Here is an 18,382-nt window from a genome sequence, read left to right on the forward strand (position 1 = left end):
AAAAAGTCCACCATACGGAGAGGATTCTTTGCATGTAGCATATGAATAAATTCTCGGGACAGGTCGTTTCATAAAGAAACCTCACAGATTCAGTCATTTATAACCGAAAGTTTGATCATCCTTATAAAATGTAATCCGATTTAAGTAATTTTCGGTATAAGCACAGATTATTATTAAAACAAGACACTCTACGAATTTCATTACCATAACTCACATATAGACCGATGTATAAGGCATAATGAATTTCAATAATATATCTAAGATACTGATATTTTCGGTTTAAAGTCAGCCAAAGGTACTAAGGTGTTTGGGAGTTTGAAAGTTCAATCACAATTTTAGTAGTACTTAGTAGGAGGGATAGACAGTCATCCTTCAACTCGTCTCGTCATTCTGATAATTATACTCTCGCAACCTGTTGCTACAGAGTATAATAGTTTTGTTCACCTAACGGTTGTTTGTATCACCTAAAACTAATAACACTATAACTAGTTAGATATAGGGTTATATATATATAAATGATCAGGATGAAGAGACGAGTTGAAATCCGGGTGACTATCTGTCCGTCCGTCCGTCCGTGCAAGCTCTAACTTCAGTAAAAATTGAGATATCTTTATGATACTTGTTGGACATGTTTCTTGGTACCGGGAGACGGTTGGTATTGCAGATGGGCGTAATCGGACCACTGCCACGCCCACAAAACGCCATTATTCAAAAACAAATAAATTGTCTGAGACTGTTATTTGGTACATAGGATTACATTAGGGAAGGGCATCTGCAGTTAAATTTTTTTTAAGTGGGCGTGGTCCCGCCCCTAAAAGGTTTAATGTGCATATCTCCTAAACCACTAAAGCTATAATAACAAAATTCACTGCAAGCAAATGTTTTTAGAATTTCTACCTACAGTGTGAAAATAGTTGAAATCGGGTGGCAACTCCGCCCACTCCCCATATAACGGTAATGTTAAAAACTACTAAAAGCGCGATAAATCAAGCACGAAACACGCCAGAGACATTAAATTTTATCTCTGGGATGGTATGAGATAACTTTATAGTAACCACGTTCAAAATTATAAAGCGGGCGTGGCACCGCCCACTTTTAGGTGAAAACCCATATCTTGGGATCTGCTTAACCGATTTCAACCAAATTCGGTACATAACGTTATTTTCATATTACTATGTTATAGTGCGAAAATGGGCCAAACCTATTGGACTACAACCACGCCTATTTCCCATATAACACCATTTTCAATTCCATCTGATTCTTTCAATTTCCACTATGCATATCAAGCAACAATGATTATATCGGGGTAAAACTTTGCGTGAATAATACGTTTAAAGTATGCCACCTTGTGACCAAAAATTGTCTAAACCGAACCAAAACTGTTCAAGCCCCTAAGTACTAAATATGTGGACCCCAGTGCCTATAGTTAACCTTCTACCGAAAATATCAGTCAATCCACAAAGAGATCTCGGTTACATCCGAACTTAGCCCTTCCTTACTTGTTTTGTATATACTTTATGTATATCTCGAGTAGTTTCAATTTATACAAACAACCGTTAGGTGAGCAAATCTAAGTACTATACTCTGTACAATAAGTTGCGAGAGTACAAAAATAAACTAGTAGTACGGAAATCATTATATTGGATCTATGGAGACTAAAGGAGCGTTTGAATATCTAACATAATAACCGACGTACATATAAATGGATTGTATATAATATATATAAAATATTACCTAGACACAAACATATATGATATAAAATTAGCCGGAAGAAGGGAGATCTTCATATTCATTATACCGGCGTTAACAAAAGGCATAAACCGGTCTCGACAATTTTTCATCGGCATTGCCGCTTGCCAGAAGCACTATTTCGGATAGGTTTCATTGCGACATCTTTGTAAATGCAAATTCTAGGGAAAGTATGCATGGTTTTCGTACAAATGCACTCATACTCGCACTGCACATTATGAATGTAATGAATCAAATTGCGTAAGTTGTGCTAGACGCTTCATTGACTTAAATCAATATAATAATATGTTTTATTATTTAGAAGCTACACTACTTACATATCGGAAGGAATCATCATCATTAAACGATGTATATACTGAAGTTTATTTTTTTTTTTAATTTTACAAATGTGCGGTTGTATATAAGTCTGCTACTGCAAAAGTGCCATAAGTTAAGAATCACGCACTTAAGTACAATATATAGATATATACGATAGGGGCATTACTGACTAAATTTCCTCTGAAGAGCAAACAGCTATGATTTAATAAAAATATGTGCACTTAAAGCGGTCTTCACTTAATTAAATGCATTTTTCATATTATTATCTTAAGTTGTTCACAATTCAACCTTATTTTCTTTATAACCCGCGTAAAACGTGTGCTCATGAGTAGAGCATGTTAACTTAATTAATAATAAATTTGTACCAGGGTTTTAAACGAACATTCCGTTACATTAGCTACAGCCCATTAACAGCAAACTGATCTTATTAGCTGTGTCTTTTGTAATATCCGTGAGTCATCTTCAATTCACCAATTTAAATTCGTTTTATGTTATCTCTATTTGATTATGCTAATCTATTTGATTTATATCAGTTCTTTAATCGATATGCTACACTCCATCGTTTAACAGCCGTAGTATACATACCTTGTGCTTTTGCCTAAGAACTTTCAATGCGATACAGTTATATGTATATGTAAATTCATATTCACCAATATTTAACATTATTTTTTACTGTGTTAACTCATGTTCATTTATGATTTGTATTATCAAACCTTATGTCATTCGTATTATATCATATGATAAGTTTATTGGTTTTAAAGTGGCATTTGGCAACACTTTGTAATCAGTCGGCGTTGGTAAATCTGCGCGTGAGGTTTACGTTTTTTGAAATCGCATAAAATAAAAAATATATATAAATAATATAGAGTTATAAATTAATAAAGGTATATCTTCGCGCCGGTCAATAATATAATTTCTTTGCATATTTTTTTAGAAGTATATTTCCTATATAATTACGGTACGATTACAGTACATATTCTCAAATATACATACATATACTGTTATTAAAACGCGAAGGCTAATGCAGTTTTGAAACGGAAGAGTTTAGTGCTACACGATAAACAATGTAATTAGGGCTTTTTTATTTCCTGTGTGTAAATATAAATATTTTTTTGAAGTGCCAACAAGTGAACATGTGGAAAACACAACTTTTTTCCAGCTGCAATTTTCGTTATTTCCTAAAAGGTCACGAAAAATGTTAACCCTACTCGTCAACAAGTAGTTTCGTCGCAAGCGCTTATATACTACCATCTGATCAAAAATGACCCGGACTAACAAAAAAAAACTACAAATAGGCTACTGAACCACTTGAAGCATGCCAACACTTAGTCCTATTTTCCATACACGCATCATAAGCGTCGATCGGTGATAGCTTTCTTCAAATTTTGGTTTTTTCGGTTTCGGCTCATTTTTGGAGCAGTATTCGCTAAATTGTTCGACAGTTTCGACGAAATATTCATAAACCCACCAAGCATTTCTTTACGACCTCGGCATATATATATAAGAAAGTTCCTGCCCACAGTGCTGAGAGCTACTTATTGATAGTGATGTGTGATAATATGATGTTACTATGACATCATCTGATTTGTTGACGTGACATGAAATTTTTGTTTTTGGCTGCCAGGCATATATAAGAAAGTGTCTACCCACGGTGCAAAGGACCACTAATTGGTAGTGATGTGTGATCATATGACGTTGAATGACATGATCTGATTTGTTGACGTGACATGAAATTTTTATTCTTGGCTGCCGGGCATATATGTATAATAAAGTGCCTGCCTGTTTGGTACTCTTACTGTTGCTGAAGTGAGAAACATATGTTAATAGTTAATTATAATGTTTTAGTAAGGTGGCAACACTGGTTTCTAAGTTTCTCAATTCCGAAATACATTTTATTTTACAAACAGGTGGCAACCATTTATCTGTATATAAACAAAACAGTTCGACAATATTGTAACAAATATTAAACCATCAGAAGGATTTCAATATTACATACAAATTCTGCACAACAAAACGTGAAAATTAAAAATTATAAAGTAATATTTATTATTAAATATTTAGAAAGCGAATAGGCAGTAAGAGAACAAACAGTCGGTTCTCGAAAAACTGCCTTAATCTCACTACTTATCAAAAGTACTCGTATAATGTCACTATTTAAAAAAGAAAGCTTAATACAACCGTTTACCCTTTTGAATACAAAGCGAGATAATGTCAATTATGATGAGATAAGCAATCTCAATGACGTATACAAAACCATATCAAAAAAATTGTATTAAAGACTAAAGGAGCTCCTCATTAACGAGCAGTATTTATTATATACGCTTGTAAATTAATAATATAAATGATTTATTGCGTATATAACTTATTATTTTGAAGAAATTGTTCTCTTCAAGGTTCTTGGTTCCTTGAATAGTTTAAATAAAGTTAAAAAGGGGCTAAGAACTATTAATATGGATTCATTCTATAATTCAGTTAATTTTTTTGAAATATATTCAACTATTGAACGTATTTAAATGAAGCCTAGAAAAAAGTTTACAGATTTTTACCATTTTTAAATGAAAACTTTCACATGTCAAATTCCTTAAGCGTGATAAATTTTCTTTGAATATGATATTACTTTAATATGAACTGTTCTGCAAGGTAAAAATAGTTGAATTTGAAGTGATTGTGGTAGGTGTCCTAAAAGCGCGATCTAGTGCATCTCACCATATATTATATATATAAGTGCATATTTATAATCCTATAACTATTTCGTTTAGTAATAATTTTTAAAACCAACAGTTAGGTTACAGAACTAGTATATTCCTTCGCAACATGGCAATTTTAATAATATCTTTTTTTGTAGATGACAGCGTCAACTATGCCAAAAACTGAAGAGGGCTCAAATTCAGAGTCGAACCTCAATGATTTCAATTCACGGTAAGATAATAGATAATGTATTAACGGAGTGATTATATAATAATTCACTAACAATTTCAGCACAGATTTGGTTAAAATATCGGAAAACGATGGTGAATACAACCCAGCAGATCATAGAGATCAAGCTAAAGGTCAGTCGACAGGTGGCGCTATGGCTCATTTCATAAAAAGCTCATTAGGTAGCGGCATTTTGGCCATGCCAATGGCTTTTAAATCGGGTGGTTTGCTGTTCGGTATGATTGCTACGTTGGTGGTGGGCTTCCTCTGTGCGCATTGTGTGCACATATTGGTAGGTTTTGAAAATTTAGCAAAGCCTTTAGCTTATTAGAGAAACATATACTTAAAATAGTAAATTAATAAATTGTCTGCAAGCATATTAGGTGACTTTCTCAAAGGTTGCCATTTTAGCTTTAAGAAAAATGGTTTCAACGGTAATCCTAAACTCGTTTAGTTTTATGTCCAATTTCATTTATTTGAAACAATTGGCAACCCTTTTCGGATATAAGTGTTTACTATACCAGACAATCATTTCAAATCGTTTTAACGTTCACTATGTTGCCGCTGTATTTCAGGTAAAAACCTCACAAAGTATCTGCAAAGATATTAAAGTGCCTGCTTTGGGTTTTGCTGAAACCGTCGAGAAAGCCTTTGAAAATGGCCCCAAAAGATTGCATTCGTGGTCGAAATTTGCAAAGTAAGTTTATTTAAAAAATAATAATAAAATTCATATACTATATAATTTATATAATTTCTCTCACATAGAGTTTTTGTGGATGCAAGTCTTATGGCAACATATTACGCCGCCGCTTGTGTGTACATCGTGTTTATTGCCACATCATTTCACGATGTGATCAACTATGACACCGGGCTTGAATGGCGTTTGCGTGTTTATATTTCATTGACAGTCATACCTTGCCTATTGATTGGTCAGATAAGAAATCTGAAATGGCTGGTGCCATTCTCTGCGATGGCAAATGTTTTCATACTGGTCACTTTTGGCATTGTGTTGTACTATTTATTTAGCGAACCATTGATATTCAGCGACAAGGCATTAATTGGCGAAGTCACAAAGATACCGCTTTTCTTTTCCACAGTCATCTTCGCTATGGAGGGTATCGGTTCAGTTTTGCCCGTGGAAAATGCCATGAAGAAACCGCAGCAATTCCTTGGCTGTCCTGGTGTACTCAATTCATCTATGTTCATTGTTGTTATATTATATGCCGTTATCGGATTTTTAGGTTATGTGCGTTATGGTGACGCTGTGCAAGGCAGCATTACATTGAATTTAAAAGATGGTGATGCGTGAGTAGCAATGTGTGAATTATATTATATATTAATATTGTACATATTCACTTAAAATTTATTTTAGTTTGGCTGATACTGCAAAATTACTAATGGCCGTGGCGATACTTTTCACTTATGGCTTACAGTTCTACGTGCCTAATGAAATCCTATGGAAAAAAATCGCACACAAATTCAATGAAAGAAACCATAATATAGTACAGATAATTATTCGTGCAGTTATTGTAGTGGTCAGTGGCGGCATTTGTCTTGCAATACCCAATCTTGAAATTTTCATTAGTCTTGTGGGTGCTGTATTCTTCTCCTTACTCGGTATGCCACACACAAATTTATCATTTCATTATTAACAAACATTAACTTTTTATATTAATTTAAGGTATCTTTGTGCCCAGCGTTTGTGAAACAGTTTATTTATGGCCAAATCGCTTGGGATGGTACAAATGGAAGCTATATAAGAATATATTATTATGTGCATTTGCGATATTTGCACTAGTTGCTGGAAGTTCTGCTAGTATAGATGAAATTATTACGAAGCTAATACAAAATAAAGACAGTTAGGTTGAAAAATAAGTTTTAGCCTATCTAGTTTAAATTTGTCTAAGTAGTCAATTTTGTAATTTTAATTTGTTGTTTGTTTAATGAAAAAACGTATTGTAATATTTTTTAAATTTAGAAATACACAAAAAATATTTTACACAAACCGCTTGTAGCCGCTCTTCCTTTTCTCCTTAATTTTCATTGATTTTTAAGTTCAATAAACGAAAAAAGTTTATATTTTTTCTAGTATTTTAACTCCAATCAACTCAACATTTCCAATAATGTCATCTCATGAAGTAACCAAAGATGTTTCATCATCTTCATCAGCCGGACGTACTCTGGTGTATTGCAATTCAAATTTAGAGAACATTTTTGCCGTATACATGTGTATATGCAATGTCTAATCCACGCAAAAATGTTTGATACAGCTTTTATGTTGCACATATAAGTGTATCGTACTTGTATAACATATAGCAAAGAATTTCAATAAAATTTTCAAAACAATCAACTTAAACTTATTTATTACAAATTAATTAAAACCTAAAAATAACACAGATAATAACTTTTCACTTCAACTCATTGTTTACGCACTAAGCGTCATGCTGATCGTGTTAAATCGTCAATTCAAACGGTAGGCCACCATTTTACTTCATTCTAACGAACGAATGCATTTGTTTCCTCTCTGTAACTTTCGCGCATCTTCAAATTCACAATAGAGTCCATATTAAGTAATAGTTAATGCTATATAATTTTAATTTATATGCAGAAAGTCAAAATTGTATGCCTATGTATTAAATTACAAACAATTTATGTGCTGAAATGCTAACATAATACAAGTATACATTATATATATTTTTTTTTAAGGTGTTAGTTATATATTTGTTGTGAGTTGCATTACTGTGAATTTTTAACATATTCTCTGAATGTTTCGGTTGTGTAAATAACTGACTTTTATATATTGTTTTAATTCATTTTATATAATTCCTTCGTTGTGTGTGAATATGGAATTCGATAAAAAAAAAATTGCTGTAATGACGACAGCACTACCTTAACAATAGACACACTACCTTAAGCACGTTTTAAAAATACACCTAGCTGGTGAAGAATGAACTCTGAAAAGTAAGACTGTGTCATATTTAAACTATATTACATATAACGATAAAAAGTGCATATTCGCATGCTAAAGGCATCGGTATTACACCTTGAATGTGATGATATGCACTAAGAAAAAAGTAGTGTACGGGATAATTGCTCAAAGCGATATTTAATTATTATGCACCACCGGACACACCTACGTATATCGTGTTTAACATTATGTACATACATACATATGTACTAAAATAATTCAAAATAACAGCGCAGATATAAAAGCATAATTTTTATATGCAATATCTAACAATGAAATAACAAAACAATAAAACAAAAATAAACGTTTAACAATTCACCAACCGCAACAATAGCCACCCCAACACGTCTACCCAGCTTAATGGAATATTGTATAGCGAATTACACTACAAAGCGACACCTTCGCTAGCATCTTAGAATATTATTACCTGCCGTTTTAACAGCTTTGAGAATTGTCATAATTTTAAACATCCCCGCTCAGTCAGCAAGCGATCGTGATATGAACAACAACGCATCGCAAAACAATATCTAGAAAAGTAAAATTTAATCTACAAGTACATACTTGCAAATATTCTCAAGACAAAAGATGTTAAGTAATTAATACTACATACATCAATAGATTTGTATTTGGCGACATTTAAAAGTTTTAAAGTACGCTGATGATAAAAAATAGACGTTAGTATTTTTTCAAAAGCTTAGTTGTATTTATTTCGTGTTTTAACTGAGGTTAACTAAATGTTCATTTAATTTTTATAAGTGCTGTGCGAAACTTTGCAACTATTTTTTTTTATACTGTCCAGCAGAATGAAATAGAAATAAACTAAAAAAAAACTTAATAAATATAGTGGATATGTAAATAGTAAATGCTATTAAATATAATAAAGTAAATTGAAATAATCTTATAAAACCAAATAAATTTTAATTAATGAAAGTAAATAATATATGTTTAAATTAAATTATTTAAAATAAGTAAAAATATCTAAACTTTTAATACATTCATTCAAATTGCGGAGTTTCTTCATTTATGTTTTATTATACTCTCGCAACCTGTTGCTACAGAGTGTAATAGTTTTGTTCACCTAACGGTTGTTCGTATCACCTAAAACTAATCGAGTTAGATATAGGGTTATGTATATATAAATGATCAGGATGAAGAGACAAGTTGAAATCCGGGTGACTGTCTGTCCGTCCGTCCGTCTGTCCGCCCGTGCAAGCTGTAACTTGAGTAAAAACTGGGATATCTTTATGAAACTTGGTAGACATGTTTCTTGGTACCGTGAGACGGTTGGTATTGCAGATGGGCGTAATCGGACTACTACTACCACTACTACGACTACTACGGCCACGCCCATAAATTGCCATAACTAAGCTCCGCAATAAGATACAAGACTGTTATTTGGTACACAGGATCACAGGGAGGGGCATCTGCAGTTAAAATTTTTTTTTACAAAGTGGGCGTGGTCCCGTCTCTAATAGGTTTAATGTGCATATCTCCTAAACCGCTAATGCTATAATAACAAAATTCACTGGAAGTAAATGTTTTTAGCACTTCTATTGACGGTGTGAAAATAGTTGAAATCGGGTGGCAACTCCGCCCACTCCCCATATAACGGTAATGTTAAAAACTACTAAAAGCGCGATAAATCAAGCACTAAACACGCCAGAGACATTAAATTTTATCTCTGGGATGGTATGAGATAACTTTATAGGAACCACGTTCAAAATTAGAAAGCGGGCGTGGCACCGCCCACTTTTAGGGGAAAACGCATATCTTGGGATCTGCTTAACCGATTTCAACCAAATTCGGTGCATAACGTTCAATTCATATTTCTATGTTATAGTGAGAAAATATGGGCGAAATCGGACTACAACCACGCCTATTTCCCATATAACACCATTTTCGATTCCATCTGATTCTTTCACTTTCCACTATGCATATCAAGCAATAATGATTATATCGGGGTAAAACTTTGCGTGAATAATACGTTTAAAGTATGCCACCTTGTGACCAAAAATTGTCTAAATCGAACCAAAACTGTTCAAGCCCCTAAGTACTAAATATGTGGACCCCAGTGCCTATAGTTGACCTTCTACCGAAAATATCAGTCAATCCACAAAGAAATCTCAAACGAGTATACCATTTGACTTTGCGAGAGAATAAAATGTTCGGTTACATCCGAACTTAGCCCTTCCTTACTTGTTATTTATTTTTTTTTTTAATTCTGTTAATAAACTAATTTAAAATTTGCCTAAGAATGTAGAAAAATTCTCGTTAATGTGTTTTTTACAATATTTTTTATTTATAAAAGCTTTTGTTATTTCAGCCGAAAATTATATACATATAGTGGATGCAAAAAAGTAGAAAATTAATTAATTTGATTATTGTTTTCATAATAGTTTTCTATATTAAAATAAAAATAATTAATCTAAAGGACATATACATAAACCCTTGTTGTTATATTAAAAAGAAACTTTTATTATAATATAGGCACTTAAAAATATGTTATTATCTCCAGTCTATAAAAGCATTTTTTGTGCAAAAAGAGCTGCATGTACATACATACATAGATATGTAAAACAACATTGTTAGAATAAAAATAATCTAATCCTAAAACAAATTAGCTTAAACAGAGCGAAAATGCAAAAAAAAAAACAAGTTAAATACAGTATTTGCTAAACATATGTACATACATAGGTATATTATTGTGTTTATTTAGATTATGAAAGTTTGTGAGTGGGAGAAGACACAAAATAGAATTCATAAAAAATAGATCCGTGCATCAGTTAAGCCTAAAGTAAAAAGAAACCGGCTTAAATTGTCACCACAATCAACAGCAAAAGCATTTTCTGCAATAACAATAAAAAATACCGCCGCATTATTTATATCCGAGTTGTGCGAACAGTCGTTTAACAGCGTCATTGCGTTTCGAACTGGCTTGCATCAGATTTTTATGGGTAATTTCCTAAAATTATAAGCCGATTGGCGGGTTTCATTTATAACGCAAATGGCACTTCGATGAGCAATGCGAATTATTAATGTGAAGCAATTAAGATTGATAAAATCAAATGGTGTACTTATAAAATGTCTCGAAGCATGAATTTGCTTCGTTAATTTGAGTGTACAAGTATGTATGTATGTATGTGTAGCTAAATATCTATGGTTGTTAGAAGTGCTAACATCCGACGAGAAATTACACTCCACGATCACGTACTAATTATCTTCACCAAGTAAATACTTGTAGTGAAGTAGACTATAACAAATTTTTCCGAATGCAAATTTACAACTCTGTTGACAACTATAAATGTTATCATATCTGTATTCGACATTTTATATATCAGATTCACATATGCTAAAGTAAATTATAATTTTTTGTATCTCTTTTGTTGCATACAGTGTTTTAAAATGAATCAAATAGTAGTTTTCTTTGTAATATTTCTCGTTTAAGTGAAGTTAAGTAATGATTTTTATAAATATCCAAAATAATACACTTCCAATCTTTCCGGGCTGCAGACTAACAGCTATTTAAAAATTATAAGAATTCTAACAATATTATAGCTTTCTTTGAAAAACACGAGTTTTAAATAATGGCAAAACAAAAATAATTTTAGGAATTAATAAGCTCCTCTGACACTACCTAGAATACAAGTACAACAACATACTCATTAAGCTCCCTCATATGTATAACACCACTTGTTATCCAAACATCCGCATTTCTAGACAAGGTTTAGGTAACTTCTAACTGCTAATATTGTTGTAATGAGTAAGCCTTAACTAACACAACCAAAAACTTCACTAACAAAAAAACACTCATCTAACACCCTTCTCCCTATGGTCCGACCCCTCGTTTCCTGGGCCTCCCTTTAGATGACCTCGACGACAACGAATCTGGAATTTATCACCCAAACGGGGACTAGGTAACCGTTACAACAACAACAACAACCAAAAACTTGATATCCAATAACTATAAAATCAAGTCAATATTCCCGGCAAGATAATTCTAATCTTTCGATTACATTTCTGCCATGAAGGAGTGACTCAGTGAAGCACGACTATACCCACAATAAGCAGTAGTCGGCAAATTGTTATCATGTACGTGCCTCTCGAGACATTATAGTTAATTTTGGCGAGAGCAGACATCACTTTAGTAAAGGGTAGTACTTTAGTACTAATTATTTTACAATGTACATACATTGTACTTGGGTCTCGGTATCAACAACAAAAAAATATGCTTGAAAGAAAGGCACTTTTTTTATATTATATTAATGAAGTTTTTAAGGAAGTAATGGAGCATGCAAATAATTTTAAAAGCATGTTAAGGTAGGGTACCTGAGTAGCAATAACTCTGTAAAAATTGAGAACTATGTGAACGTCTAGGCTTTACAAAAGATTGTTACATTAAATCGAGTTCAATTTCGCGTGTTTTTTCTTCTTCTTTCTTCAGACCTCCAGAATATTTTTATTTGTTTCAAAGTGTAAGCCTGCATAAATTAAGTACAATTTAATGCATTCGTCTAACCCAGTTCTAAAACCGCTCCTAAAAGCACTAGTACGAAATTTTTGTTATCATTGAAGTGCTGTGGGTATAAGAAGTTATAGAATCCGGTTATTGACAAATATTCTATTTATCGAAGCTTGTAAGTGCATTTGCTTAACCTTCTTACGAATATACAAATATGTTTGTAAAATTGACTGCTTTCAAAAGCGATAAAACATTGTGTTTGTTATTATTGCTTTATTTAAGAACTTACGAACGTCTGCGCTTTAAAAATTGTTAAAAAAAAAACAAAAAAAATCAATGCCTTCAACTTAAAATAAACGAGTTGTCATGAAAGTGGTGTACAGAATTGGCAGAATATGGCTAAGCGAAGAGCTAACGAAAGTTAAACTTAAAAATTGTGTTCAAATTAAAAAATATATTATTGCAAGTTACCGAGGTATGTATCTTACACAGCTGTTTCTCCGCCAAAGAATGGCAAAAGCAGTGCTTTAAATTTGCAATAATTTATTTTGAGAGAATACCGTTAGTAATCACTAAGTAATGGTTACACTTTTCAAAAGTGTACAGTCTATCAATGTGTGTAAATTGATATACAAACGTCAATCACTCTTGTCAAGTTCGATATTGACAGTGAGGGTGAAGAGGACAGTAATGAAACTCACTTGCAAGTCCGAAAAAATGCGGTTTTCTGTGAATTATTTTTAAAAGGGCATTTTATTTTTAAATATAATATATAAAAAAAACTTTGAAAACGATTTCTTTATGAAAATTTTACACTTCAACTTGGTTTAAAAGTCGAAGTTACCATATTATCAAAAATCTTATTCCTACTGTCATTTTCTGACAAATACATATGGTATGTCGTGTGAAATTTTCAAGTCGACCGGTCCAGACTCGAATTTTAATTAGTAAAAATAAAACCCGTTTTTAAAGCCATTCAAACCACAAAACATTGGTAAGATGAGCGGAGGCTAGCGGAATCTCAGATCCTACATTAAATAGTTAAGGGAATCTCCTCATATCACCTCAACTTTTAACTTAATTGAGCATTTGAATATATTATATTTTGCTTACCTAAACTTTTTTTGTAGGCTTTTGATTGAAGCGCCTCTCTGAAAGGTTACCATTGACTGATCCTCAGAAATACTACTAAAGTTTAAATAGATATATCTTTCAGTAGAAACTTCATAATTTTTTTTTCTTTAATTCCTTATATTATATATATGATATATTATTTATAATTCAAATATAACCTTTCATAATATGTAGATGACGGACAACGTAATTTCAACACACTCGCCCAATGAAAACACAACTTCTGTATTAACGCTGAATAACTTCAGTTCAAGGTAAGCTCTTCATTTTAACGGGTTCATTTCGTCTTAAATCTTTGAAACATTTCCCTATGCTTTTCAGAACTTACCTTACTGAGAAGAAACAGCTTGGTGATGACTATAATCCAAAGGATTATCGCGACCAAGTTAAAGGTCAATCCTCAGTTGGCGCTTTTATGCATTTGCTTAAAGGCTCATTAGGTTTTGGCATTCTCTCCATGCCGATGGCTTTCTACAATGGTGGCTTACTATTCAGTATGATTGCTACGCTGATAGTGGGCTTTCTTTGTGCGCATTGTGTACATATTTTGGTAAGTAACGGTAGTTTATATACTTTTATGTTATACACCAGTTTGTACGAAAAGCAGCCTTGTAGTGTAACTCAACTTTTATTTTGAAGGAAATACCCTCTTAGCAGTAGTAAAATACAAAAGACCGTTTCATTTCCTAATCTATTCAACACTATATACAAGTATGTACGGGTATATTAGGGGGGTTTTTACCAATTCTTTCTCATTGTCTTAGACAAAAACAATACTGTGACAATGCTCCAGCCTCCATATTCGCCCGATATGACTCAATGTGACATTTTCTACAAGTATTTCCAAAAATTAAGAGAACCTTTAAGTGTCGTCATTTTACAAGATAGATAAAAATCGCTGAAAGAGCCAAAGGCTATCATAAAAATTGAGTTTGAGAAGTATTTCGACGATTGGATGAACCGCTGACATATCGAATATCGTAGATGAATAAATAAATAGTTTTTATCAATATACGAAATTTCCCGATATTTTTAGAACACTCCTTGTAGAGTTGTCACATATCGCATATAACTTTAAACAGAACATAATTAATAACAACCATAAAAATAAAAATGACCAACTATTTGCAATTTAGAGATGAAAATATTTTAGAAATTATTGTTTAACGGCTTTTTTTAATCTTATTTAGATGTGTCAGCAGTTGATTAATTTTAAGCTGCCTGATCTGCTATTATAGTTTTATTTTTTATAGTTCTTTGGGGTTATAAATAATAAAAATAAGAAATATTATAATAATATTGAATAAATATACTTAAACAACTCGGGTTTTCACCCCATAATATGTAAACTTAAGTTTAATTCGCCCCAAATGTAAACAGAGGTTGTTGACTTGGCTAAATGCAAAAAAAAAATTGTTCAAAAGGTCATTTACCTCATAAAATGTAATCAAAAAGTTCATTGACCTCTCCGCAATGTTAACAAACAGGTCATTGAACTCATAATGTAACCAAAGGGGTCATTGACTGCATAAAATGTAAACAAAAGGGTCACTGACCCCAAATGTAAACAAAGGTTGTTGACTTGGCTAAATGTAAGCAAAAAGGTCCTTGATCTTATAAAATGTAAACAAAGAGTTCATTGATCTCCCTAAAATGTAAACAAAAGGGTTGACCTTATAATGAAAACAAAGAGGTCATTAAGCTCAATAAAAGGGTCATTGACCCCAAATGTAAACAAAGGTTGTTGACTTGGCTAAATGTAAAAAGGTTGTGAACTTGCTAAATGTAAATAAAAAGGTTATTGAACCCATAAAATATAAACAAAAGGGAACCCAAATGTAAACAAAGGTTGTTGACTTAGATAAATGTAAACAAAGGGGTCACTGACCCCAAATGTAAACAAAGGTTGTGGCCTTGGCTAAATGTAAATAAATAGGTATTTGACCTCATAAAATGTAAACCAAAGGGCCATTGACGTCGGCAAAATGTAAACAAAAGGGTTATTGACCTCATAATGTAAACAAAAGGATCAGGGATTTATCCCTAATTTAAAAATAAATGTATGTAGCTGCCATACAAACTGATTGATCATAATTAAGATAAAGATCTTTGCTATAAAAAACGCCCCTGGAAGGGATATTAGATGTGGAGCTGAAGTTAACTTTTTTCTAATTTTATTATTATTATTATTTTATGATAGGTCAAAACCTCACAAGATATTTGCCGAAACAATAAGATCGCTGCGCTAAGTTTTTCTGAAACCACCGAGAAGGTCTTCGAAGGTGGTCCAAAATGCCTGCGCGCCTGGTCAGTCTTTGCAAAGTGAGTGCTTCTATGCAAAAACAACAAATTATTTCATTTGTAAATTTCACTTTCTCTCCCACAGACGTTTCGTAGATGGCGGACTGATGGCGACCTATTTTGCGGCCGCTTGCGTTTACATGGTGTTTATTGCCACATCATTTCACGATGTGATCAACTATGATAGCGGCCTGAACTGGGATGTGCGCATTTATATTGCATTCACCGTGATACCTTGCCTATTAATTGGCCAAATAAGGAATTTGAAATGGCTAGTGCCCTTCTCAGCTCTTGCGAATATACTCATTGTGGTCACATTCGGCATTGTGTTGTACTATTTGTTCAGAGAGCCATTGGTGTTCTCAGACAAACCGCTGGTTGCCAGGATCGAACAGATACCACTCTACTTTGCCACAGCCATTTTTGCCATGGAAGGTATTGGTTCAGTTATGCCAATTGAGAACGCTATGCAGAAGCCGCAACAGTTCCTTGGCTGTCCAGGCGTACTCAATACCGCTATGATACTTGTGACGATATTTTATTCGGTCATCGGTTTCTTAGGATATGCACGTTTTGGCAGTGAAGTGCGCGGCAGTATCACATTGAATTTAGTGGAGGGCACACCGTAAGTTTGCTATTAACTGTAAGTTATTTGTTTTATATCTGTGCAATTTTAATTATTTCTGCTTAGTTTGGCTGACATTGCGAAACTGCTCATCGCTGTAGCTTCTCTCTTTGCTTATGGTTTGGTATTCTATGTACCGATGGACACGCTTTGGAAAAATGTTAGTCATAAAATCAACGAAAAGAATCACAACATCGCACAAATACTAATACGCACGGTCATTATACTGATTAGTGGCGTTGTGGCCACAGTCATACCCAATCTGGAACCATTCATCAGCCTCGTGGGCGCCATCTTTCTCTCATTACTTGGTATGTTCACTTTTTGTGAAATTTGTAATATTTTTTCACATATTATATTATTTCAGGCTTTTTGGTGCCAAGCGTTTGTGAGACAGTTTATTTGTGGCCCAACCGCTTGGGCTTCTGGAAATGGAAGCTGTTTAAAAATTTTCTTTTAAGTACATTTGCGTTATGCGCTCTCATTGCTGGCTCAGTAGCGAGTATAAATGAAATTATTAAAATATATCGCTAATGCACAGAGCTTAAGCTGTGTTTAAGCCTAAGCTCAAACTTATATATATATTCCATATAACAGTAAAAGCAGCAGATCTATAATTACTAAAAATAGCCAAATAGCAGCAGTTTTTCGAACTGTTTATTGTTTTTATGCTGTTGGAATAATAAAATCGATACATTTCAAACGAAAATTCAAAATACTAAAGAGATTTATTTAAGAATATTTATGAAAATATGTATATAAAGTTGTAAAGTTTAAAATTAAATCAATCATGATGTCATTAATTTTAGAGCATGTATATATGAATAAATGATCAACATGACGAGCTATCACATATCTCATGTATGTGCATATGTATACGTTGTATATAAAATCAAATTGAAAGGGAAAATTACTGTATTATATATTACAGGGCTAGTGGTAGGTCTGAACTGATATTATTTATTTTTGGCATCGCTATTGCTTATTTCCATGCAATTACTGACCGACAGCGAAGTACTGAACCGATTTTATTCATTTTTATCATCAGGCCTCATTACTATCAGAGAAAATTTCCCACTTAATTTCATTATGTCTCAAATATTAACCGATATAAACGGTACAGAGTCAACTGTAAGGAAGAAAAACATACTTAAGAGCATATTTGCACGCAATTGTACTATAATAAATTATATATTAAGCCATATATTCGATACAAAATCAACCTGAGACTTGAATGGACTTTTATTGGTATTTGAATGACTTTTATTGGGAAATAGGCGCGTTTGCTCCGCTTTCGCTTATTTTCAAACATACTTATAAATAAATACTTGCAGATCACTCCATTTGCCAATCCGACTGGGGAAAGAGGACTCTATATAGACGATGAGATGTGAACGTCAAACTTTTAATATTATTTATGGTATATTCAATTCCGAACACGACCGCTTCGTAGGGAGCCAACTGAGCGAATGAGACACACCTTATAATTCGATTATATAAGCTTTCCCAAAATTGCATCTTTAAATACTTCGACCGCAATATTTGTAACTTTCATTTACATTTCGGTAGCTTACATTTGACATTTTTTTATTATTAATACACAAATAGGAGTAATGTTACAAATTGTAAGCAAAGTTTATAAGCAATGATTCATTTTAGGCGCAACAGCCATTTTGTTGACTTTAACTGACACTTGTATAAGAATAATAATTTCCTCTTAGACATTTCCGTTTTTGTTCTTTTCACTCTTCGTCAGTCACAATAGTCTTGATTATATGATATTTATTGGATTCAGCAGATTTATCCAAATGATCAATTAAAAATTGGTATGTATTGAAATAAGACAATTATTATTACATAATAACTACTATACCAAGGAAATCTTCCTGCATATTTTTATAATGTTCACTGT

At 32.8% G+C, this 18,382-nt stretch overlaps 2 protein-coding genes across 7 annotated transcripts; both read left to right on the forward strand.

The window, feature by feature from the left end:
- The first annotated feature begins 2,843 nt into the window (after positions 1-2,843).
- LOC106617860 (proton-coupled amino acid transporter-like protein CG1139) lies at positions 2,844-6,988 on the forward strand. 5 transcript variants are annotated; one of them, XM_070108360.1, is made up of 7 exons: positions 2,844-2,951; positions 4,913-4,986; positions 5,047-5,275; positions 5,559-5,680; positions 5,749-6,288; positions 6,356-6,600; positions 6,665-6,988. In XM_070108360.1, the coding sequence occupies exons 2-7, from the start codon at positions 4,913-4,915 to the stop codon at positions 6,844-6,846; spliced, it is 1,392 nt and encodes a 463-aa protein (XP_069964461.1). In that variant the 5' UTR covers positions 2,844-2,951; the 3' UTR covers positions 6,847-6,988. The 5 variants fall into 5 exon arrangements, with proteins under 5 accessions (XP_069964461.1, XP_014090776.2, XP_036231249.2 ...); XM_014235301.3 differs by having other exon boundaries at positions 2,870-3,025; XM_036375356.2 differs by lacking the exon at positions 2,844-2,951 and adding an exon at positions 3,019-3,133.
- A 1,422-nt stretch (positions 6,989-8,410) lies between these two features.
- LOC106617870 (proton-coupled amino acid transporter-like protein CG1139) lies at positions 8,411-17,367 on the forward strand. 2 transcript variants are annotated; one of them, XM_014235314.3, is made up of 7 exons: positions 8,411-8,625; positions 13,719-13,798; positions 13,866-14,094; positions 15,745-15,866; positions 15,931-16,470; positions 16,537-16,781; positions 16,838-17,367. In XM_014235314.3, the coding sequence occupies exons 2-7, from the start codon at positions 13,719-13,721 to the stop codon at positions 17,002-17,004; spliced, it is 1,383 nt and encodes a 460-aa protein (XP_014090789.1). In that variant the 5' UTR covers positions 8,411-8,625; the 3' UTR covers positions 17,005-17,367. The 2 variants fall into 2 exon arrangements, with proteins under 2 accessions (XP_014090789.1, XP_014090790.1); XM_014235315.3 differs by having other exon boundaries at positions 8,411-8,601.
- The last annotated feature ends 1,015 nt before the right edge of the window (positions 17,368-18,382 follow it).

This window comes from Bactrocera oleae, chromosome 4, assembly GCF_042242935.1.
Source record: "Bactrocera oleae isolate idBacOlea1 chromosome 4, idBacOlea1, whole genome shotgun sequence".
NCBI lineage: Eukaryota > Metazoa > Arthropoda > Insecta > Diptera > Tephritidae > Bactrocera > Bactrocera oleae.